The following is a 26,556-nucleotide window of genomic DNA, read 5'->3' on the forward strand; positions in this document are numbered from 1 at the left end:
GGAAACACCTAATTCGACAACGTTCTCAGTTGTAGAGGAAAAAATTTGCACGACAAAATGCTAGCACCAAAATTAGCATTTTTCTCAACTATTGCTTCAATGGTGGAACCATTTCTGACCGAGTTTTAAACAGACCAACCCATGGGACCCTTTTTGCATGAAGAGCACACTTCTTTCGTACAAAGATTAATGGGTAAAATAGTGAAGGGTGATGTTCTTAATAAAGCAGGTGCATCTGTTCAAAAAATAGATATATCAGATCCAAACAATCTTCTTCCTGCTAAAGATGTGGACATAGGCTTTGCAACTAGGGATGCCATGTGTGGAATCAAGGAAATAACTGATCTAGACAAGCTAACACTGTGACGAACGTGCAGAGAAGCTATCACAGCGATGATTAGTAAAATAATGGATAGGTCACCATTGAAATACAAACTTACTCGAGCTGTTTCGTGTTTCAACCCTATGCTTATTGGTCACAACCTGACACTAGCGGAGAAGCGTTTGATATTATCTTTGGAGGAGATGGTAGCTAAACGATGGTTTACGGGAAGCAAAGCAGATAAAATTATGGGACAATATTGGAAGGTATTTTCGTCACCTGAATCTATTCATCTGTGCAAAACGTTTAAAAGAAAGGAGAAGCGTCTGGATGCATTTTATGTTGAACTTCTTAGCGTATTCGGCGAGGACAGTGTACGAGAACTCAATGATTTTTAGTGCCCATTATAACCGGGAATTTATCTAGTAGAGCCGGGAAAACCGGGAATTAACCGGGAATTTCAAAACGCTTTGAGAGTGGACACCCTGTACACTAAGTACATGTAACCGTACTTTAAAAACGGTCGGCGTAGAATTTGCATCTGGAAATTTCGATTTTTTGAGAGAAGCAATGCTATGCTTGATGACCTAGTGTGAATTATCCTGGCATCTTAACAGAAAATTCTCCTTTAGAAAATTAATTGATATATGCTGTTGTTGTTTATTTTAGTTTAGTGTCCCTTTCAGTAGTAAGTCTATATGAGACTTAAACCTACTGATTAACGAAGAATCCGAACCACATGAGCTTCCGCAAGGAATTGAACCTGGCCTCCCACGCCAAAGAAGCGTACGCTAACCGCTTAGCCACGAAGGAGCTCTAATTGATACATATACGCTTACACATTGCAAGAGATGTAATTTCTAATTATTCACCGCAAGTTCAGTCACATCTGACTTTGGAACAGAAAACTAGTTTTCACAAAACGAAGTATGGTACGAAATAATCCAGCAGATTGGTCAAATAGTTTGTTCATCATATGTTCGTGTATTCAAGTCGTGGAGAAGGTTATGTTTTAGTTTTTTTTTCCTTTTGCTCCTAACATAACCAGAGACTAAGAGCATTTCCTTGAATGATCCTCTGTCAACTATTTTCTTTTCAAATTTGAACAGGCACTGCAATTCTAAAATGCCATCGCTGAAAGCATTGTATTAACTATCTTTACTATTCTATTACTATACTCTCTTGCGCGATGCACCAGATTTCGATTCTCGGTGGAAGCTCGTATGGTTCGGATCCCACGTTGAGTTGTGTGTTCACAGCTCAAGTAGATCCGCTCCTAAAAGGGACACTAATCTCTAAACAACCAACTATCTTCTGAATCTTAACATAAAATCTTCCCCATTTACTAACAAATAAAGTAGTTCAGTGGTTTCTTGCTATACATTGTAAAATATCATAATCATAAATTTCGTGGAAATGAATGAAGAAATATATAGGTTGTTCCTATTATGATTACCATGTATAATATCGGTTTCAGCAAAAGGAAGCTTAACTGCATTTCAGATTTGAGTACTATTTCGCATTGCACTTCATAGTCTCCTCTTGTGTAAAAAGAATACTGAAAAGAGACATTAAATCTCAATAATTAATTTATTAATCAATCAACGTAACACTGTATCAAATATTCCGCTGTGGGGTGTGGTGGGGGAATGCACTCTATCGTTCTCGATTAATTTTTCAATTGAAGTCCCAAAAACGTATACGCCATATTCCACGAAAATTTGATTTTTAAACTGGGGGTGGGTGGGGTGGTAATTCACTGTCTCGTTCTCGATTTACTGATTTTAAATCCAAGTAGTGACAATAATTGCGAAGCGTTAACAAGTATACACCACATTCCAATATAATATTTTTACGGAATATATCATGGATCATAATTTTATATCTGAGAGGTCGTCCATATCACATTAACTAACCAACCCTATAGCGTATTTAACCCCGAGGTTCAAATGCCGCATTCACAAAAGCACTCCATTGACAAGTTTCTACTGTGTATTCCTATTTCTGTGAGATCCATCATAATATTATTCCATCTACGTCTAGATCTTCCTCACCCTTTCAGGAGTTAGCCATTTTTGGCGTTTTCGTAGACTTTCAGTTAATGAATTATAACTGAGAGACTATTGACCTGATTGATATTGCTGAGACCTAGTTTTTAGAAGAAGGATGTGGCAATTTTATGGCGTAAGTTTGATTGCAGGTTGCCAACGGGAGGGAAATTATGGATGAACATGTAGGTGTGAAAATTCACAAAAAAATCCCTAAAGGAATTCTAAGATTTTTTGGAGTTGGCACCACTGTTGCCACATGGGTCCAAGGCACCTCAACAAATTCTTTGGTGTGTCGACAACGCACAGTGAAATTCTGAAGTCGTTGGCTGCCATACAAAGACGGAAAGAAAAAAATCTCTCCCATCCTACACACGAAAATTGACCTTTTCCTCCTCAGAAGCAAAAATCAACAGTTAGGCAGGTGATGCAACTTCCTTAGTTATCGTATTGAAACTTTCTATAGTACACTGTGTGTACCCTAAAAATTTGATGTTAAAAGATAGAATATTGCCCCCTGTAGCGTGGTGCATCGTGGTGCATACATGCAGACAGACGAACAAATTCAGATTCGTATTGTCCCAGACACTGACGTTCGACACTGATGATGCAATAGTATCACGCTTTAACCCGTAGATACACTTCTGAAAAATTCACCATTATTACACTTCCAGGGTCATTTTGACCCACATATATTTAACAAGGAAACAGCCTGGAAGCAACTATTTTTTTTACGTTTTTTGTACTGGTGTTGTGCAGTGTAATAGGCTTGCGATTGATTAATGCTTATGCATGTCACCATAATCAGGGTTAGGTTCAATTAAGGCAGATCGAACGTAATTAGGGCTTCAAAATTTGAGTTTCAGTTGGACAAAGTGGTTCTGATTGCACGTAAAGCTAATGTCTTATAATTTATTACGTCAAACTGAATTAAGAAATCAAGTAAATATTGCATGAAATATAATGCAAACAATGTTTAGTTTAACTTTATGAGATAAATATCAAAGAGTTTACATATTATACTAAAGTGGGAATTTTATTGTTTTGAATTCACACATGAAATTTTGTTTATAACAATTGTGGTGGCTAATGCTGTCCAAATCTCAATTAGAAATTTATACTAAAGTTTGTTCGTTCTTTGATACAACGTTACAGTCTTAACACAAAGAAACGATATGTCCTGAGCAAATATAGTTGTGGCGACGATAAACAACATGTAGTTTTTCTGTCCTCAGAATATGGGCAAACAGAACATCTTTTACGTTTAGGCTCTCCAATAGTCGTTCATTGTTGTTGTTGTTGATTCCACACTTTATGAAAGTATCTGCTACAATTCTCATATTTGGGATACACGATCTGCTTTCTATAAGAGGTTTTATCATTTCCTCTTCAAGTTCTTTCACAAATAGTCTCCGACGATCCGTGACATTCGGTTTCAAATCTGGACACGTTGATGCTTACAAAATGAAAGCATTTACAGGGCTACATCGAATATGTTGAAAAATAATGCCAATGACCAACGTTCGGTTTGAATTTTGGCTGTGTACGCTCTCACTAATTGGTCCAGTAAGTCAACACCACCTTTTGTATCGCTATCAAATGTAATTATTTCAGGTTTTCCCTTATAGCTTTTCTGGTCTATACTACCAATATGGTGCATTGAAGAAAGAGGAAGGACAGTTTTATTTTTCTTTGGAACAAAGCTCACCATTGTCACTTCAGGAAGAAACACAAATGTAGACGAATGTTTAGCAGGAGACTTGTAGTAATCAAAATGGGAGGTAAACTTACTTCCCCTCTGTGTTTACATATTGTTCCAACTAATGTAATATTTTTATTCCAACAATTGTGTAGCGAGAGGTAAGCTTGTACAATAATTATCGGCTGTTATATTTTGACCAGGATGTCCATTCAAAATAGCACTTATCTCCATGACAATACTTGCGGACAGATTAGTGTTTGTACGCTCCCAGGTGCCTTGCCAGTATACACAATGCCCTTGTACACATAACCAGATTTCGAGTCACAAATCCAAAATACTTCTATCACATATTTCTTTATTTTTTGCTTTATATATTGAATAAAATCGGACCTACATTTGTAAGGTATTAGCTGTTCATCGACGGTAAGAAATAAGCTCGGTACCAGAGCTCTTGTACAGTTATATACAAATATATTCTATACATAGGTGCGAGTCGATCAGTCTTACTTCTCACTGCCCTTGTAGGTTTGTTATCAAATCTAACCATACGGATAATGTTCAGGAAACGGTTCATAGTCATAGTGGCTCTACACTTATTACGGATGTGTACATCTAAAAAAAAAACAAAAAGGAAGCACAACGTAACACAAAAATATGATTATCTTCTTCTTCTTCTTCTTCTTTCACTTTTATAAACATTTTATTACTAATTTTCACTTCACTACAACCATCATAAGCCTTTTCCACGTATAAATGACGTTTTCTATTTCCAGAGTAAGGAGAAAGATTTCAAAAAGTGTAAGGGTCAATCTGACCCACAAAGTGTAAAAAGGGGGTGTTGGTCAAATATCACGTAACACGGAAATATTTGTACACAAATTTATTATTTTATACCAGCAAGTATAAGCACAAATAATGATATGAGAACTCAGAAAACAACAACTGTAGAAAATCTGTATAAGGCACAGAAAAATTTAATTGATTTACTCGCAGGGTCAATCTGACCCTGGAAGTGTATCTAAGGGTTAATGGTTAGTTACGCGGGTGACTGCCATACCTTGCGCTTTCTCGCCTCGTCCCTTCATACAAGCTATGCCAAGGTGTAAAGATTTCAAGAAAATTTACAGGTGGGAAAGAGGGACGAAATAAAATTTTCATAGTATAGTGAAAAACATGTTGATACAAGATTAATTCTTACCTGAAGTTTCCAGTTGCATCGCAACCACATCACCGACGTTAGAAACATAAGAAACAATTTTCCCATCAACACTTTTACCATTTTTTAGGTTTCCAGTTTTTTCACAGCATTGCATTTTTCATAATGATTCTTCATTCTTTGAACTAAGCCAACCATTTCTTTCTTATACATTTTGCAATAAGCTCTTATGGTCGTTTTCTTATCTGATGGAATTTGAGTTACTTTAATACTTAACGAGCGAAGTAGCCCAAGTGGAAGAGCGTTGGCTTCGCATTCGGGAGGTCGTGGGTTCGATTCCCGCTGCCGACCATCCTAATAGGTTTTCCTCAGTCCTGCCAGATAAATGCTGGGATAGTACCTACTAAAAGATGCTGGCCGATATCTTTTCAAATCCTTTCCATTTTATTGTTGTTGTTAGATATCCAGTATAAAGTGGCCTCTGAGCTGTATCTGGTATTGTTAAATTAATAAATTAATTAATTAATTTACTCCAAATGATATCTTTTTTTTCTTCCCGTAAAACTCATGTTAAATAGTTCCAAGCTGTACGGAGACTCAAAACCAACATGTAATATATCAACGAATGCCTGCGATATTTTAAATTTCGCGTGACATTTGTGTCCAATCATGAAGATTGTGAAAGAAGTAGAGAAAGAAAATGAAATGAAATGATATTTTTGAGTTTTACGTCCCACGGATATGCCGGTTAGGCTAAAGGAGACGGTGACGATGAGAGATGAATGAAATGGTGGAATGAAGAAAGTGGGAGGAAACGGGAAAACCCCGAGAAAACCCGCGCACACGGTGTATGTCCACCACAAAGTTCACTTGGCGGGAGCAGGGTTTGAACCCAGGACTCCAAACACCAGATGTGAACGCTCTACCACTGAGCCACCGTTGCCCCTAAGTAGAAAAAGAATCGCATATTCTAAAAGAAACTAATATAAAAGCAATATAACAACAGGATATATATATATAGTGTGAGTCAAAATAAGTGTTACAAGCCAATAACTCGCGCACTATACATATAAGAAAAATATTAAGAGACAATATACAATACAGAGGGCCCTAAGAAATGAGTCAAACATTAGGTTTCCCCCGCCCCCATTTTGAGGGGAGAGGGGTAAACGTGAAATTTTCAAACGGGAACATAGGTCGAGTGATACCTCGTTCGAAAGAGCTTGAAAAATTGAACAATTTTTGTAGGAAACAATTTTTGATATGGGGCACCGTTTTCAAGATGGGCCCCAAAAATGGTCCTCTATCCGATAAAATTTCCAGTACTATAAATAATGATGAAGATTGTGAAGGAAGTAGAGAAAGAAAATGAAATGAAATGATATTTTTGAGTTTTACGTCCCACGGTTATTCCGGTTAGGCTAAAGGAGACGGTGATAATGAGTAATGAATGAAATGGTGGAATGAAGGAAGTGGGAGGAAACGGGAGAGCCCCGAGGAAACCCGCGCACACGGTGTTTGTCCACCACAAAGCTCACTTGGCGGGGGCTGGGATCGAACCCGGGACCCCAAACACCAGAGGTGAACGCTCTGCCACTGAGCCACCGCGGCCCCCACTTTAAACATAGTACGTTGGCAACGTCAGAACTGGAAAAACAGTAAAGGTTATTAGGATTGGCAGTACATTTCCTTATACAGCAAGTTAAAACTCAGTGGAGCAGCATACATGGAATGCTTGAGAGATTGATAGAACAAAGAAGAGTTCTTAACAATGAATTATCAGATAGAAATGTAACAAAGGCGTCAGATTGAGAGAAGTTTAACCCTTGAAGGATTTCCACTTTCTGACGTAAATTTTAGACTTTCACTTAAACAGCTACTGCTTCCTTACTATTTATCGTAGGATCATGGTTCATACCTCGTTTTTCTAATAGAGAATACTTACCAACGGTACCACGTGTCCGTATCATAAAGCTTAACCGGAAAAATCGGGAAAAAAAGGAATTTTTCTGAAAAAATCACCCATTCGTAACACTTGCGCCCATCGGGCCCGGCCCCTGTTTCACGTAGAGATCTAAAAAAATTGATAAATACCCAAAGGTACCAAATTTCACAATATTAAATCCCCACGTTAAGCGGGTTTGCATGTCCAGGCTCCTAACTATGAAAACATTTACGCTCACTCCAACCTCAATCATTTCACGAACTCAACCTGTTTTACGTATGTTATTAGGACATAATATCGATTGTGATTTATTCTAAAAAACACTTTTATACATTGCAAGAGCTGTAACGTCCAAATATTTACTGAGAACTCAGTCGTATCGGAATAAACAAAAGCGAGTGTGGAATAGTAAACTGCTCTCACAAAAGGCAAAAGAAGATGTGCAGAGGCATACAAAACGGTCGAGTGGTTTGGGTCGATACACTATCAATCACATGTTTGTGTGTTCAAACCCGGTAGCAAGTTGTTTCTTTTTTAAGTGTCTTCCTATTTTCATCCGGAGGCTGAAAATATTTCTTTGAGTAACTCATTGAAAACTTCTTTTGTTTCAAATTCGATTAGAACGGAACATTATATGAATTGCGAATCTTAAATCCATAGCTTAAAAAAAAAAAAAAAGAAGTATACTTACTACTCCATTATCCTCTGATTTGTAACGAAAAACTATTTATAAACAGTGGTGACTTCAGAAAATTATCCTCGGGGGAATTTCAATATGCGGATGGAGGGCAAACATTGGTAGTCCACATTGAGCACGATCGAATATATGGTCCTAAAGGCGGACATTTCTTAGCTCGAGAGGGGTCTCAAATTCTTCCTCAGATCACGTCCTGAAAGCATCATTACTTAAAAGCTTTTCGTAACAAATATAATATTACATTTGTTTCTCGTTCTACATTTTAAATTGGTAAAATCATAACTTATAGAGGATTATAATAAAAGCATAAAAATTACAATACGAATCATGTATAAATTATCCTGTAAGTTACCAACTTTGGGTCAGATTAAAACTCAAATATTTGTTTTCGGATTGCACTTAGAAGTAAATCCTCTCTATATAATCCTGATTGGAAAGCCATGTTTAACTCTAATTAATCAATCAATATTTATACGAATATTTTTTTTATTTTATTATTTTTACTATTCAATATTATATACACTTCATTTCCAAAATCAAAATCTCGAAAATGTATATTGTACGAGTGCAGACTCGCAAATAAATGATTAGTTATCAAATATATTGGTCTCTATTCGAAATTCTATTTAATCGAATCCGACAAGAACACAGACAGAAACATCGAGAACAGGTGAAAAAAAGAGAGAAAAAGCGTTGTACCCGGCGGGGACTCGAACTTAGTTCGAATGGTCTTTATAAGCCGAACGCCTTAGACCACACGGCTATGGTAACAACTAGTGATTGTAGCAAAGGCTTCGAGTAGTAGTTCTTATTACAGAATAATATTTTCTATTGCCTAAAATTTAAACCTAATTTACTTTGATATAATATATCTATTAATTTGTTTCATGAACACGTTTTCGTTACTTTGATGAATGATGTTAATATAGGTTCTATTACACGTTCTTTCGTAAATATTATAGAAAGTATCAGGGTTATTTATGATCTTTCATGGAAATTGACTGGCTCATGCGCAGTACACAGACAGTTCAATTGGAAGGCGAGGAAGGAAACGCTAACACACTGTTAGAATGTTCCCCTCGCAAGCAGTAGTTCCCAACCGAGGGACGGCAAGACGCACTTCCTCCTCCTGGGGTGGCGTGAAGGGTTTACGAAGTCCCTTCGTTGTGTTATATTTCTTGAATGATTATGCACAATATCCAGTCATATCTTCTATACATTTGGAAGTGGTAAATCGTAGTATAAATAAACCGTCCTCCACACAGAGTGATTGTTGCTTTTCCAAGATTATAAATTGAAACACTTTTTATTTCAATAGAATATAAAAGTTTCAATGGGAGAGGTTACAACCCCCTGACTCTTCGATATGTCACCGCCTAAACTGTAAGTTTCAAGTTATAATCGAAAAATGGAAACATGTGACCTACTAAATATATTTTTAGTTCATTATACATTTTCATAAATAAAATATCCACAATTACAATGACAGTAAATGCTAAGTAATTGTTGTAAATCTTTGTACTTTCATTTTCCCTCTTTCTTCTCAACTGAGCTCGAAAAATGTAAAAATGAGAGGTTAAGAATTTCAAATATTATGTATATTTTAGCGTATTACGAAATTATATTTAATGGAATCCGGCAGGATCACAAACAGAAACGTCAAGAAGGGGTAAAACCAAAATGTACTGTGGTGGGATTCGAACTACTCTTGAATGGTGCCTCAGAATCTCTAGCCGAATACCTTAGTCCACTCGGTTAATGTGACAACTTGAAAATATAGTAAGCGTGTTTCATGTTCAATCTTTTGTTACAGTATGAAATTTATTTTGTATTCTCTGAAGTTTAAGCCTATTTTGGCCTGATGTAATAGTCTGTTGAAATTGTTTTATGTTTACGGTATTCTTTACTTTGACGAATGATGTTGTTAATATAGGTTCTATTACGTATTCATTCATAAATATTACAGCAATTGTCAGGATTATTTATGATCTTTCATGAAAATTGACTGGTGCATGCGCAGTAGAAACAGAAAGATGCACTTTATCGACATTTGTCATAAACGCCAGAACGCAAATTTCTAACAGGTTCTCAAAATGCCTCGCTCTAAAGGTTGTGGAGAACTGTCTGTTGCTCTGAGAGGAGAAATCATAGGCCGAGCAAAAATGGGACAAACTATGCCTCAGATTGCTAGAGATCTGGGATGTGACAAGAAAACGGTCAAGAAATGGGTTCAGCGACATGAAGAAGGTGGTGAATGGTTCAGGTCTCGGTCAAGAAGTGAAAGGCCTAAAGTGACAACTGCAGCTCAAGATCAAGCTTTAGTTACAGAAGTAATCAACAAACCTCTACGCCACACGTCAATTCTCTTGGACAAAGCCAGAGAATATAATTGTTCTCACGAGACAATAATAATAAGATTATTGAGGGCTGGTCTACACTGTTCAAGACCCGCTAGGAAGACTCTCCTGACTGAAACTCACAAGGCCAGACGAATGGAATGGGCACAGAATAACATAACCCAACCTCAGTCATATTGGGACTTAGTCATCTGGACCGACGAGGTTTTCAAGTCTAACCAACAAGGCAGAGTTATATTGTATAAACCGCACGCAACCAGGTATGCTGAACAAAATATTATCAGAGCTTCTTGTTCAGGACGAATATCAGCACACTTTTGGGGATACATGACGGCAGCTGGTCCTGGAGATTTGGTTGCGGTGCCTGAGAAAATGAACAGCAGTGTTTACATTAATATCCTCGAAAATACGTTGTTACCGTCCTTAGAAAGAAACTTCCCCGAACAGGAAGAATATATATTTATGCATGACAACAGTGCTGTTCACGCTTCCCGGCAAACACGAGAGTGGCTAAGTGAACATCCAGAGTTAATTTGTAGAGTGGCCCCCTCTATCCCCAGATTTGAACCCAATTGAACATGTGTGGGCCTACATGGTGCAAGAATGGGAAGAGAGACGTGAAGACAGAGACCAAACGTTTCTTCAAAATCATGTTATGGAACTGTGGCAACATTTTCGTGACACACCGTCGTATTGCTCGAGACTTGTATCTAGTATCCCCTACAGACTTCAAGAAGTTATTGACTCTGGAGGTGATTACACGAAGTACTAGTGTTTTTTTTTTTTTTTTTTTTGTGTGTAAACATTTATTTAAGTTTCATTTATTTATTATATTTTTTCAAGAGCAATACTTTCGTTCTTCATTCTTTTCCTTTGCTTGTTTACTTATTAGTTCGTTAAAACGTAAAGGAAGAGTAGTATATCTTCAAAAAGTATTTGTGAATTTACTTTGAACGTTTCTAAGAATACATTTACTTTTTTTCTTCCTCTATATCATGCCCAATATCACTATCATTTCAGTTAATTAATAACTTTATTTCACATCTCGGATAAAAGTATTATTGTCTTTTTAACGATGTTTTTCCTTTTGATTGTGTAATTTCTAGTTTCATTGAATTATCTCAATTCGAATGAATAAATCACATTTTGTTTATTGTCCCTTCCTTAGCTAAGTTCAAATTCGAGAACAATGTGGTGTAATTTAATTTCTTTATTCTTCATATTGTGCAGTAATGACAATATTAATTATTTTTCATGAGTCCAGTTGATTAGTGAGAACTTGGACAAACATTAACCTGGTGATTCTTTACGCAATGACAAGCGTAAATACATTTTAGCTGTTCTTTATACTTCACATCGATGAAACATTCTAACAGTGTGTTAGCGTTTCCTTCCTCGCCTTCCAATCGAACTGTCTGTGTACTGCGCATGAGCCAGTCAATTTCCATGAAAGATCATAAATAACCCTGATACTTTCTATAATATTTACAAAAGAACGTGTAATAGAATCTATATCAACAACATACATCATTCATCAAAGTAACGAAAACGTGTTCATGAAACAAATTAATAGATATATTATATCAAAGTAAATTAGGTTTAAATTTTAGGCAATAGAAAATATTATTCTGTAATAAGAACTACTACTCGAAGCCTTTGCTACAATCACTAGTTGTTACCATAGCCGTGTGGTCTAAGGCGTTCGACTTATACAGCACCATGCGAACTAAGTTCGAGTCCCCACCGGGTACAACGCTTTTTCTCTCTTTTTTTCACCTGTTCTCGATGTTTCTGTCTGTGTTCTTGCCGGATTCGATTAAATATAATTTCGAATAGAGACCAATATATTTGATAACTAATCATTTATTTGCGAGTCTGCACTCGTACAATATACATTTTCGAGATTTTGATTTTGAAAATGAAGTGTATATAATATTGAATAGTAAAAATAGTGAAATAAAAAAAATATTCGTTTAAATATTGATTGATTAATTAGAGTTAAACATGGCTTTCCAATCAGGATTATATAGAGAGGACTTACTTCTAAGTGCAATCCGAAAACAAATATTTGAGTTTTAATCTGACCCAAAGTTGGTAACTTACAGGATAATTTATACATGATTCGTATTGTAATTTTTATGCTTTTATTATAATCCTCTATAAGTTATGATTTTACCAATTTAAAATGTAGAACGAGAAACAAATGTAATATTATATTTGTTACGAAAAGCTTTTAAGTAATGATACTTTCAGGACGTGATCTGAGGAAGAATTTGAGACCCCTCTCGAGCTAAGAAATGTCCGCCTTTAGGACCATATATTCGATCGTGCTCAATGTGGACTACCAATGTTTGCCCTCCATCCGCATATTGAAATTCCCCCGAGGATAATTTTCTGAAGTCACCACTGTTTATAAATAGTTTTTCGTTACAAATCAGAGGATAATGGAGTAGTGAGTATACTTCCTTTTTTTTTTTTTTTTTTTTTTTTTTTTAATCTATGGATTTAAGATTCGTAATTCATATAATGTTCCGTTCTAATCGAATTTGAAACAAAAGAAGTTTTCAATGAGTTACTCAAAGAAATATTTTCAGCCTCCGGATGAAAATAGGAAGACACTTAAAAAAGAAACAACTTGCTACCGGGTTTGAACACACAAACATGTGATTGATAGTGTATCGACCCAAACCACTCGACCGTTTTGTATGCCTTTGCACATCTTCTTTTGCCTTTTGTGAAAGCAATTTACTGTTCCATACTCGCTTTTGTTTATTCCGATACGACTATGAGTTCTCAGTAAATATTTGGACGTTACAGCTCTTGCAACGTATAAAAGTGTTTTTAGAATAAATCACAATCGATATTATGTCCTAATAACATACGTTAAACAGGTTGAATTCGTGAAATGATTGAGGTTGGAGTGAGCGTAAATGTTTTCATAGTTAGGAGCCTGGACATGCAAACCCGCTTAACGTGGGGATTTAATATTGTGAAATTTGGTACACGCAATCCTTATGCAAAGTTTCAATCTGATATCTTGAAAACTAAAGGCGTGAAAAAGTTTTGAAATTTGCCCTAAGAAAAAAAGTCACGTCCCTTCGTACCACTTGGCACCGCCAAGTTGACCATCCGGTTCCAAAACGCATCTGCGGTGTTCTTTGGTCCATCCTTGACTTGAAAATTAAAAAAAAATCCCGGCTTAAATACCTGTTATAGAACCTAAATAAGCAGTCAAAGACGGTAGTACACCATGGTAGATAAATATACCAGAACTCTTAAAAAGGTTAAACTTCCTACAGACTAGGGATGACCACATTTTCAGGGAAAGCGGAAAATATTTCTTCCGGAAACTGAAAAATTAGAAAGGAAAGACGGAAAATCTTCCGGGAAAATCGGAAACTGAAAATTTTCGGAAAATCGAAGACGGAAAATTTTCCGGAAAACAGAAGACGGTAAATTTTCCGGAAAAACTAAGACGGAAAATTTTCTGGAAAATCGGAAACGGAAAATTTTCCGGAAAACGGAAACGGAAAATGTGATTTCCGGAAACCGGAAAACTGTTTTTTCGGAAGTAGCCATCCCTAGTTTGAAGTGGCTACCTCTTTTATACAGATGTTTCCATATTTTTGTCCATCGCCTGTAAATTACGAAGGCACAGAGATGAGCTGTTGTTTTTAAGATATCATTGCTAATTCGGTGCATTCCATATATGATATTGGAACATTTCTTAAGTTCATTGCTTTTATTATATTCCAATATAATATTACTGAGATACTTAGATTAAGAGAAGTTGATATGAATTGAACTGTTTATCTTTTACTGTAGTTTGTATTATTGTGGACACTATTTCTGCTGAAATACTTAATTTCATCAATGAATTTTCTTTCAGGTTTCTTTTATGAACTTATATAGAAATGGCTGGTACAATAAAGATGATAAAGGTGAAGGATTTCGTGTGAGTATTTTGCTTTCTTTCATATGTACACAATTTATCGAATCTCTAAAATGTAACTTCCATTACCAAAAATTCACCTTGTTCTACTTATTCAACCTTTATTGGAGAAATAGGAAAGATCATAGTTCTAATGGCAAATTCTACTTTCCTACGTTTCAATGAGAAATAAATATATGCAAGTAATATTTTAATTAAGGTTATACTCCATTTTTGTTGGAATACTTCAGTTGACCTTGATCCCAGTTGCTGGAAGTGTAATTAGTGTTGGGAGTTTTAAGTGCGCACTGCTTTTTTTTTTTTAATTATTATTATTCTTACTTTTAGAACGAAAATAAACTCTTCGATAACACTCGAGGTGTCAAGTGTTGCATCCGCTTGGGAATAGTGATAGTTTTCCGTCACTTCTATTCGCGTTTTTTTAGTTCTGTATTTGCTTAGTCTGTCTCTAATATTCTTTCCTTCCCTTTCGTCTTTAACTGCGCGCTTTTTGGATCAAAAGATCTAATATGTTTCAATCAAAAAAATTTCTTGTACGCCTTATATCTGGAGAACTAAATACAATGTAGCCAAACGCAAACTATCACTTAACTCAGTATGATGTGCTTATTCCAAGAAAATACAAAAACTCGAAGTAGGGTCCGTTCAAAAATTTATGAGTCCTGATTGAAGATCCAATATATTTCATTCAAATATTTTCATATGAAACATATGGCGAAAAGTTTATAGTTTCAGAGCTAGGGATGTCCAAAATCGCGAAAAAGCCAAATTTCAACAGGCCCTAATTCGAATTCGAGAGACTGTGGATGGTGATCTTTATATTGTGAACTATTGTCCTGGACACAATAGTTCACCAATTCTTCTTGGAAAATAAACGTATCGTTCTGGTGTTCGTTGTACCATGTCATGAATTTCTCTCGTTCATCCACTTTCATTTCATCTGCACCATAATAATGGATGTCCGGTAATTTTCCCACATACGTTTGATTTGCAGCAGTATTAAAAAAGTGTGGAAAATATCCTTTGGTCGCTGGTAAATGAAATGCCTTGGATAATTTACTTAAAGCCATTGGCATGAAATTTAAGGAGTCAATAAACGATAAGTGATTCACTTTCATGCTTAAAATTTTTGCTCCGTTCAAGATCAAAGTAGGTTTCAATTCATGTTCTTCCACTAAGGATTTAAGAATAAAATGACCATCATATCCCTTAGAGTTATGTGCCAAAGATACAATAAGCTTGATGTTGGGTAGTGGTTGACGTAAATACGCAAGAAAGGCATTGATCGGATCATCTTGAAAAATATGTTCCCGCTGTCCACAAACTTCACACGGATGATGTATATCTTCATCTTGAACACAGTTGTAACATACTTGTTGGGCCACCAGTAAATTGGGCTTATGAATGAACGTGCCTTCATCGACGAAAGTAACCTGTGTGGCTTCGATATCATAGAAGACAATCATAGCCTTCTTGGCATGTAACACTGATGGAACTCCAGGTTTTAATTGAGTCGTATCAGGCTTCATGTAGCATTAGTGGGTAGACGTAACGTGTTTATGGCACACATTACAAAAATAATCTGTACAATGATGTTCTCTTTCTCCTGTATGGACAAACGAATAAATGCGTAGACATTTGGAACACTGTTTCACTATCTTGCATATTGGCTGGCCCTTATGATATGGTACAGTCAGATGATTTGTATAGCATGTTTCACCATAAAATTCACGATTGCATTCTGAACACTGTTTCTCCGTATTGGTCTTACTGCATGGCGGTTTCTGCAAACATTTCTCACCCATGGCCGAACAGTTCTTGACGTGTCTATAAAGATGATCATATTTTTTGGGGCATGCTACACAATAATATCCAGTAGAAAAAACAGACGTTAATGACGTGATGATGTCATAATGAGAATTGATGCACATTAAATTGATTGGAATTTTGTCTTCGCCACCAGGTCCTTCATACAGAATATCTTCTCCGGAAAAGCTGGTGTATACGGTAAGTTTATAATTTGTCAAGTAGCGTTGCAATTGTCGCAATTCTTCCACGGATCCCCCATCGTCTAAATTCACTGAGGATCGAGACAAAAGTTCATGTACATCATGGAGAACAACACACTTGCTCTGGTTCTCATATTGTCTGTACAGTTTCTTGTTCGTATCCTTATATTTCTTTAGGCCAATAGCAATCACAATCGCATAAGCCAAACATTTCTTGTCGTGTGTTTTTTACACGTAAAATGCCAGTCTTGCGTTTTAATAACTCGTCGTTTGATAAAAGACCTTGACGCATTCTTCCAAATCCACGGGGCACATCCACATGATGAAAATGTACAATGAACGGTTCGTTCATGAGAAAACTATCGTTGCTTTGAAGGATGCGATCAAAGGAAGCCCATAAAATCTCCAGTGTCAAATTACTTGCACGCCGAAAAGATAAATAAAACGGTTTGTTCTTCTCATCGTGAGATAAAATCGATAATCCAACCATCGATAATTCGTCGACATTTTCCAATAAATAATCCAACATCTGTTGAAAGGAGGCCTGAACCCACTCAACAATATCGGTGTCACTGGTCGGAACATTAATTTGAATTTCCAGCATTCGTCCTTCAAGATTAAAACGCCGATAATGTCTATTGATTTCTCGCAAGACAGTAAAGCCAGAAGTAGCCATATTCAAATAGGGGGAAAAAAAGTAAGGTAAAACAAAAGGAATAGGCAAAGAAAACAAATATCTAAAACGAGAGAGGGAAAACACGAATTAAAATTGAATTCGGAGATCGCTAACACGTTTAACTGTATCAGATGACTACACGACCAATCCTAAAAAAATTATCATATCTCAAATAGTCGTACTGCTGAAACGTTTTATGAGTATTATCATACTGGAAATCAAACCCGGGACCAACATGTAAATGACCTGAGTTTCTGTAGTGATAAAAAGAATAAATGAAATTGTTTTTTCTAACTATGCTGAGAGAATCATTGTAGTAAGCATTTTTTCCCTCACACTGAACTTTAAAACGTATGATGAACATGAAACGAAAACAAAAACTCATGCGCTTGCTTTTCTCGAGCTAAGGCAGGGAAGACTCGAATTCGATTCTCGGCGGAAGATCAGATCCCACATTAAACTGAAGGTCCACGTCTCACTGTTAAAAGGCAGCTGTAGGGGAAAAAGTTCGTGCGTAGTGTTTTTGAAAAACTAAAATTTTGTATACGTTAATGGTAACTTTCAGAAACTGAGCTAAGTGGTTAGCATATGCGGTTCAACACCCAGTATGCGCTCAAATTCAACATTAAGCTGTATTCCTAGCCCCACTACTGAAGGGACGCTAAACCAAAATCAACAAATGATATCATTTTCTCGTGCTTACTTCTAATGTGTGGGATGTGGCCCGGGTTCAACACCCAGTATGCGTTCAGATTCAACATTAAGCTGTATTCCTAGCCCCACTACTGAAGGGACGCTAAACCAAAATCAACAAATGATATCATTTTCTCGTGCTTACTTCTATGTGTGGAATGTGGCCCGGGTTCAACACCCAGTATGCGCTCAGATTCAACATTAAGCTGTATTCCTAGCTCCACTACTGAAGGGACGCTAAACCAAAATCAACAAATGATATTTTCTCGTGCTTACTTCTAATGTGTGGGATGTGGCACGGGTTCAACACCCAGTATGCGCTCAAATTCAACATTAAGCTGTATTCCTAACCCCGCACTACTGAAGGGACGCTAAACCAAAATCAACAAATTTCTCGCGCTTACTTCTAATGTGTGGAATTCGTGATTCGATCCCCGGTCAAGTAAGTGAGGGTTATTCTTCCATTTGCTAAATATTTCATGCTAAAATAAAACAGTGATAACAATGTTATCCTCATTTCAAAAGCACTCCGTTGATATTGAGTAACGCGGTTGATACCTCAAATTCGAGGAAACGGAGTAACGTCACGCTGTCACTAGAGGTACACCTTCGTTCATTCACGATCTTCGTGGAAGTAGGACTTGAAAATGAAATTAAGAATTTTATTTAGGCCAGAAACGTGTTCAACTATAAAGTGACATCACTATCAGCCAATCAAAAACAAGGAAACTAATAAATGACATCACGAAGAACAAATGAAAACACAGAATTCATCATGTATCATGAGCCGAAACGTGATGTAACAATCGATCGTAACGTCTTTTCTCCTTACTCATCAATCGTTACGACATCTAGTATCGCGATTCTGATCATGACATCATACCGTTGACTCGTTAGTTTATTACGACATTCAAATTACCACATCTAAAATGTGATTCAGTTTTCTTAAACTTGATTAAAAATGTAACACTCATCGATATGTTACAAAACTGTCTTTGACATAAATGTAAAGTTGAGCTTTAAAAGTCCGTCAGCTGAGAAAAATGCTGATATAGTACTCTTCGTAAAAGCACATGCTGCAATTTCACAATAACAAACTTCTATGCTTAACAACAAGCAGAAATGTGTAATGTAACATAATCTGATCATGTTCTTTTTCATACGCAAAACTGCTCGCACTGAAGTTGGCATGGTGGCTCAGCGTTTTTTTTTCTGATGTGTGAGGTCTCTGCTTCAATCCTCAGCCAAGTAAGTTTATGATGTTTTCTCATTTCATCATTTCTCGTCATCGTTTCAAAGGGACGTTAACATTTCCTGAAACTAACACCAAGAATCAAACTCGGGACCATTGCATAGTAATCAACACACGTGTACGGTGGCTCAGCGTTTGTCTCTAATGTGTGAGGTCCCTGCTTCAATCCTCAGTCAAGAAAGTTCATGTTTTCCCTCATTTCTCATTACCATCGTTTTCGCGGGGACATTAATTTCAAAAATTTCCTAAACTAGCACCAAGAATTGAACTCGGGACGATTGCAAGGTATCCATGTTCACCCCTGAAGCGGAACAAAATGGATCACAAAGTACTTATCAAATTTAAGGGAATAATTTTAAATATGTTTCCATACAACGTAATAAGGTTCCAAAGGGAACGATAACTCCCAAAAAGTAAATCATTGTACTCTATTATACAACGAAAATGTCTCGTGAAAGATAATAGAATAAGTTAAAAAACGTCCAAATTTTAATATTTTTTATACTCATCAAAGAGTACGAGGTGCGATACTCACCTCCCCCCCAACTCTTGATGTAAATCAATGTGATCTTATGTGTCCTGAGTGATCCCTGCCCCTGAGTAAACATAAGCAAAAATTTCAATAGGTAATGTAAACCCGGGCCAAAACATCTCTAACTCATTCGCTATGGTCCATGTGGGGGGGGGGGGGGTCCCAAAAGTGAAATAGGGTCACCCCGATGTCAAACAATCACATTACCTCAAACCAAATACCTCTACTTCATTCGCACCAGTAAGGAAGGTGGTGGCTCAATGGTAGAGCGTTCACCTCTGCTGTATGGGGTCCCTGGTTCAAACACCGCAAAAGTAGTTTTGTGGTGGGTAACATTATGCTCCAGTTTCCTCCCACACTTCCATTCCTTTCTCATCGTCACCGTCTCCTTTAGCCTAACCGGCATAATCGTGGGACGTAAAACTAAAGATTTCATTTGCACTAGTGTTACTCCATCTCATCAAAGGGATAACAATCCGAACCGCATGAGCTTCTTCCGGGAATCGAACTCTGGTCTCCCACGTTAAAGGCGCATACGCTAACCGGTTAGCCACAAAGGAACTCCAAAGTTTTCGAGTTTCATATTAATACTAATACTAATTTATACTATTACTGGGGTCTACTAATTCATAATGTAAAAGGTCATCAAGAAAGAGATCAAACCTTGTTTTGGTAATTTTATACCCATAAAAGGGAACGAAACAAGCCATCATAAGCTCCAAGCTAAAAATCCCAGTTCAGTGACGTCAAACGAACATATTAGCTCGAACCAACTACCTCTAATTCATTCATACCAGTAGAGGTGCGGTGGCTCAGTGATAGAGCGTTCACCTCTGCTGTATGGGGTCCCTGGTTCAAACACCGCGAAAATAGTTTTGTGGTGGGCAACATTATGCTCGGGATACTACAATTTTCTCCCACACTTTCATTCCTTTCTCATCGTCACCGTCTCCTTTAGCCTAACCGGCATAAGTGTGGGACGGAAAACTAAAGATTTCATTTACACCCGTGTTAGTCCATCTCATCAAAGATATAACAATCTCCAAATTTTATGCCATAAAAGGGAACGAAAAATCAAAAGCATTCGTAAACCTGTACTATTTCATAACGTAGTGAATCATCAAGACCATATTTTTAGTAATTTTAAAGAATCATCATGACCTCTGATCCAATACTCCCAATTCAATGACGTCATAGCACAGCCAAGGTACCTCTGATTCATTCGTACCAGCGTGCATGGCCTCTGAATAAGCATAAGCAAAATTTCAATAGGTGACGCAATCCCGGGCCAAAGCATCCCTGATTCATTCACTATGGTCCATGGGGACCCAAAATTGGATTATTAAGAGTTAGGCAGAGTATCGCCATTACTACTACAAGTCAGGCTCTGAATGCCATAATCAGTGATACATAATTACGTTAAATGCAGGAGTGGAATCTCCATAGTAGGTAGATTTTAAAATCTGCCTTAAAAGCTTATTACAACCAAGAAAATACTTACTAGAGTCACTTGCAAGAGGGAGTGAGTAATAAAAGGAGGTCGTGATATTAAATATGCTGAAAGTGTAATGAAATCTTTGAGTTTTACGTCCAACGTTTATGCCGGCTAGGCTGAAGGAGACAGCGATGTTGAGAAATGAATGAAATGGTGGAATGAAGAAATTGGGAGGAAACGGGGAAACCCCGAGAAAACCCACACAGTTTGTCCACCACAAAGTTCACTTGGCGCGAGCTGAGATCGAACCAAGGACCCCATGCACCAGAGGTGAACGCTCTACCACTGAGCCACCGCGACTCTTGAAATAAATTGAGAATTACTGATCTATACTGAAGTATTCTGTACCCAACACAGTCTAGAATAAAATAAATGAAAAGGTCGGTTGTAAGTAAAGAGCAAAAAGTCTTAACAAATAAGTTATTATACGATTGTGAAATATATGTTTAAAATAATGTTTTAAATTGTTCTAAATGTTTATAACATGTTTTTTTTTTTTATTTCTGTGTGTGTTTTAAAAGATTTTGAATATCTTTTTCATGTTTTAAACTATGTTTAGTTCTTTTTCTTTAAAAGAACTGCTCTTTTTCCCCAACCGTGTTTAACATTCCAAGCCATTTTTGTGTTATGTGTACGATGCAGTGCGTATATACAGGATGGTAAGAAACTATTTAAGCCAACTTTGGGAGCTGATTCCCGGCACTGAAACCATTAAAAAAAGTTCTTTGGAACCTTGGTCTGTGAGGGATAGTTCCGGCAATATAAGGTGCCGAAAGCGTGGAAAAATGAACTTCAGAGGGCTGTAATTCAAAAACAACGCAAAGTAGAGAATGGAGTTTAGAACATGACACTCGAAGTCATACCTGCTCGATTGAAAAATGTATGTTTCAAACCTCCGCAAGATGTGTGCGAGGGATTCCCCAAAGGAACGTAGGGATTCCCTATAACCTGGCAAGTAATCCATACGTTCCTTTGGGGAATCCCTCGCACACATCTTGCGCAGGTTTGAAACATACATTTTTCAATCGAGCAGGTATGACTTCGAGTGACATGTTCTAAACAGCACTTTCTATGTTGCGTTGTTTTTGAATTATAGCCCTTTGAAGTTCATTTTCCCACGCTTTCGGCACCTTATATCGCCAAAAGTATCCCTCACGGACCAAAGTTCTAAAGGACTCTTTTGCTGATTTCGGTGTCGGGAATCCGCTCTCGAAGTTTGTTCAAATAGTCTCTTACCATCTTCTCTCTCTCTCTCTCTCTCTCTCTCTCTCTATATATATATATATATATATATATATATATATATATATATATACAGGGTGGGCCATTTTAATTAATCCACGGAATTATCTGAAAAATGATAAAACATAGAAGAAATTTTTGAAGTACACGTTATATATTCCTAAGGGGGAAAACCAATTTCGCCAAAAGTATCCCTCCCCGCTTCCCGTAAATGAGGGTAACGGGGGGTAACTTTGAAATGTTAAATGGGAACATGGGTCGAGTAATACCTCGTTCGAAAGGTCTTGGAAAACTAAGTAACGCTGTACCAAAAGATGTTTCATATTGTGCACCAGTTTCAAAATGGCTGCCATGATATGGTTCGGAAACTCCAGTACCCGTAGTATGAAAACCATGGAAGGTAAATGAATGGAACAAAATTGAAATACGTAAATATCATAGGGCATATCGAATGATGTAATCCCTGTGATCCCAGTGGCCTCCCTGAAGGGGTCTTGTGGGCTAACTTCAAAATTTCAATGTCTGACCGGACAACGGTTCGGGCGTACGCTTGACCTACCGAATGCTGTTTGGAAGGCAGACTTCATGCATAGAGAATTGGTGCACTAAGTTAAAGCGGATGGCCACAGTTACATTTTGATTAACTATTAGCATTCATGTCATATTGTGAGCTTGAGGGACGAAACGGTGTGTACGTATATCCCCGAAATGCTTTCTGAATAACCAGCACGCATTGCCTAAAAGTTTCTCTTTTTTTAGTCACTACAGCGTCATCCTTACAAACAAATGTTTCAACCATACCATACCTATTTGTAAGGTTAGCCTTAATTTACGAATTAAAGTAGAGTTCTCGTTTGAACTTTCACTTTACTTTCCACTCCACTCACATACAGAGCGCAGGGAGAGATTATTTTGCAGGACTTGGATTTCTCTCTATACCGGTACATTATGGCAATTTTACTCTAATATTTTTATCTCTATTGTATTATTCTCGAGCCTTGGAACGCCTCCGTGGTTTTCCTACTTAATTTTCGTTATTTTCATTTATGTCTAACCGTATTCATACTATGGGCACTAGACGTTTTCTTAGACACAGTCACCATGTCTTTGCGATCATATTGAAAACGGTGTCTCATGTCGAAAATTTTCTTACAGAAGCTGTTTGATATTAATTTGTCTATGTAACGTGATGTTACTCGCTTCAAGCTGCTATTTGAAATTTTCAAGTTGGCCCCGGATACCTTTCAGTTGGCTCTTGGAGTCACCCCGACAACACCTCTCGATGTGCCTTACGTCAGTTAGCTACTCCAGTTTTTCTTTTGTTGATTTATCTCAAATCGCTTTCATACTACGGGTACTAAACATTTTCTCTGACACGGATACTATGTTTCGGAGGCCTTTTGAGAACACTGCCACTTCACATCAATCGTTTTCTCCTGCAATATGTAAGATTTTGCAAGATTTATCGAACGAGGTACCACTCGGCTCATGTTACTATTTGAAATTTTGAAGTTAGCCCCCAAGACCCCTTTAGGGAGGCCACTGGGATCACAGACACCACACCGTTCGATATGCCCTATGATATTTACGTATTTCAATTTTGTTTCATTCATTTACCTTCCATGGTTTTCACACTACGGGTACTGGAGTTTCCGAACCATATTATGGCGGCCATTTTGAAACCGGTGCACAATATGGAACATCTTTTAGTACAGCGTTACTTAGTTTTCCAAGACCTTTCGAACGAGGTATTACTCGACCCATATTCCCATTTGACATTTCAAAGTTACCCCCCGTTACCCCCATTTACGGGGGGCGGGGAGGGGTACTTTTGGCGGAATTGGGTTTCCCCCTTAGCAGTATATAACGTGTACTTGAAACATTTCTTCTATGTTTTATCATTTTTCAGATATTTCCGTGGATTAATTAAAATGGCCCACCCTGTATATATATATATATATATATATATATAATAGCGACTGCATCTGTATCTGATCCGAATTCAATGATTCACACGTTTCATTTTTTCATATTGACATTATTGCAGTATTAGGTTTTTGTTTATTATTTATTAACCTCTGTTAATTTTGATTAATCATTTTAATTTTACGTATTTATTTGTTTATGTACGTGTTTATCTCCTAGTATACTTTCATCCACGATTGTATTTCATTTTTCACATTTCAATATTATTGCTCATAAAAGGCATTGGAAATGTAGGAAAGATTTATGAACACATTTACGTTAACAAAAGAGTTATAAAATATAAAGGTTTGCTATGTAATTCTGTCTGTCAATCCGTTTTATGTGATCAAGACGGCCAATTGTATAAAAGCACACTGTAACAAATTTGATCGTATGACAAAATTCCTAACAGATCGTGAGCTTAGATTTCTGAGTCTACGTCATGTGCATGGGCATTTACATTACAACCTCACTTACCACAATTGATTTTACAGAACTGCCAGTTTCTTCCATGTAGCTAGTGATTGCACTGAAAACTACATCGGATATCTTCATTTCACTCCGTGATGCGAAACCGAACTTAAAAACGCGAATCGTTTTAAGTATTTGTGTTAAGATTATATCTTCTATGGTCTGAACAAAAGGATTATTTCACAAATTTGGATCTAACTACAAATATCAGATATGTGCTCATAAGAAATCTCTCTATTGCCAACCATGCCTCTGTTCATAGAGCAATTCACAGACAATTAACACAACATGTACAATTTAGACTCATTATAAGATCAGCTATTTTAGCTTGTACGTTTAAATAAAATTAAACATTATGCCAACAATTTAAAAGTTTAGACTTCGCTATTAGGAGCATAGTATAGTAGTAATGTTATGGTTGAGAAAAAAAGAAAAAAACGCCCCAAATGTACGATTTTTAAGGATATCCAATAACATAATCACAGTATTGTTACTTACGATGAAAACTGGATCTACTACGACAATAGTGAAAGGTCAGGGCAGTTTATGGTACCATGATGAAAATCCAGGATGGATTGCGAACTACCCTCGAACCTCAGAATGTTTAATTGGTACTATCGTAATCTACGGCAGCATCATGGCTTGCTTATTCAAGGTGAAACTATTACTGTGGATCGATACATTAAACTCCGTGAAATGCACTGCAAACATGTCCGCAAACAACCAACAATGATGGTCAAATGAAATACGTATTATAGTGTTTACTTCAATAAACCTTGTATATGCACTTCAATGTATGCCCTCAAGAAACGATGCAGACTGTCCACACTCTGCAGTATAAAACTCATTTTTTCTCCCCGCATTCTCCTGCCAACTCTCCCACGGATGACCAGATTTTTTTTGGGTATTTCTGTCATATATTGGCAGTTAAATTTTTTTTCTGACTGTCGGAAGATGCTACGTACGGTGTACGACTTCTTCCACTTCACAGACTTCAGACTTCTTTCACCATTGGAATCCAATCTCTGGTTGAGAGACGAGAAAAATCTGAAGGTTTAGCATAGACTACTGACTAACCTAATATAGTAATTTTCAGGTTTTCACCTTCGAAAGTAACACATATCAGTAGCACATTTCAGTTGTACCAACATCCTTTCAAAAATTTCGGAGGAGCCAAAAATAAAATCTATGGAATTTCGGAGGAAACAAGGGAGTATCATGATGGCAATAGAAAATAAGAATGGGAAGGTAGTCAGCGAGAGAAATGAGGTCATAGGAAGGTGGAAAGAATACGTTGAAGACTTATATGAGAGTAGGGATAGACCGTGTAGCCTAAATGTTGAAGTAGAAAATCAAGTAGGCGAGGATGATAAAGGATTTAGTATTCTTAGGGATGAGTTTGAAAAGGCTATATCCGAGATTAGGAATGGAAAGGCAACAGGAATAGATAACATACGAATTGACTTCATTAAAAATATAGGAGACAAGGGAAAGAAAGAATTGTGGCGACTATGCAATGAAATATATGAAACAGGAGAATGGCCAAGAGATTTTCTGAAAACGATCATGATACCGATGGCTAAGAAATCGAACCCAAAGAGATGTGAGGATTATAGAACTATTAGTCTTATATCTCATGCAGCTAAAATTCTGCTCCGAATACTGAACAGAAGGTTATATGGAAGAACAAATAAAGATGTTGAGGAGGAGCAGTTCGGGTTCAGAAGAGGCAAGGGCACAAGAGATGCTATTGGATTATTAAGGGTGATCGGTGAAAGATTTATAGAAAAAGGGAAAGAGGTGTATGTTGTATTCATTGATCTAGAAAAGGCTTTTGACCGCGTGAATTGGGAATTGTTGTTGGGAGTTCTAACAAAGATAGGATTGGAATGGAAAGCTAGAAGACTCATAAGAAACTTATACATGAACCAGCAAGTAAGTGTTAGGATAGGGGAAGAACTGACGGAAGAGAGTGCAATTGGAAGAGGAGTTCGACAAGGATGCTGCCTCTCGCCAACACTATTTAATGTCTATCTAGAAGA

General features: G+C 37.1%; 1 protein-coding gene across 7 annotated transcripts in view; it reads left to right on the top strand.

The window, feature by feature from the left end:
- The window catches only part of LOC145678409 (structural maintenance of chromosomes protein 5-like), a 1,106,524-nt gene that overhangs the window by 60,835 nt on the left and 1,019,133 nt on the right, over positions 1-26,556 (top strand). For all 7 annotated transcript variants that reach the window (XM_081748525.1, XM_081748529.1, XM_081748531.1 and 4 more), the window contains exon 2: positions 14,117-14,182. In XM_081748525.1, coding sequence (XP_081604651.1) covers positions 14,142-14,182 — 41 coding nt within the window. In that variant the 5' untranslated portion in view covers positions 14,117-14,141. The remainder of the gene's footprint in view (positions 1-14,116; positions 14,183-26,556) is intronic.

The sequence above is a fragment of the Thermobia domestica genome, chromosome 2 (genome assembly GCF_964235325.1).
Source record: "Thermobia domestica chromosome 2, izTheDome1.hap1.1, whole genome shotgun sequence".
NCBI lineage: Eukaryota > Metazoa > Arthropoda > Insecta > Zygentoma > Lepismatidae > Thermobia > Thermobia domestica.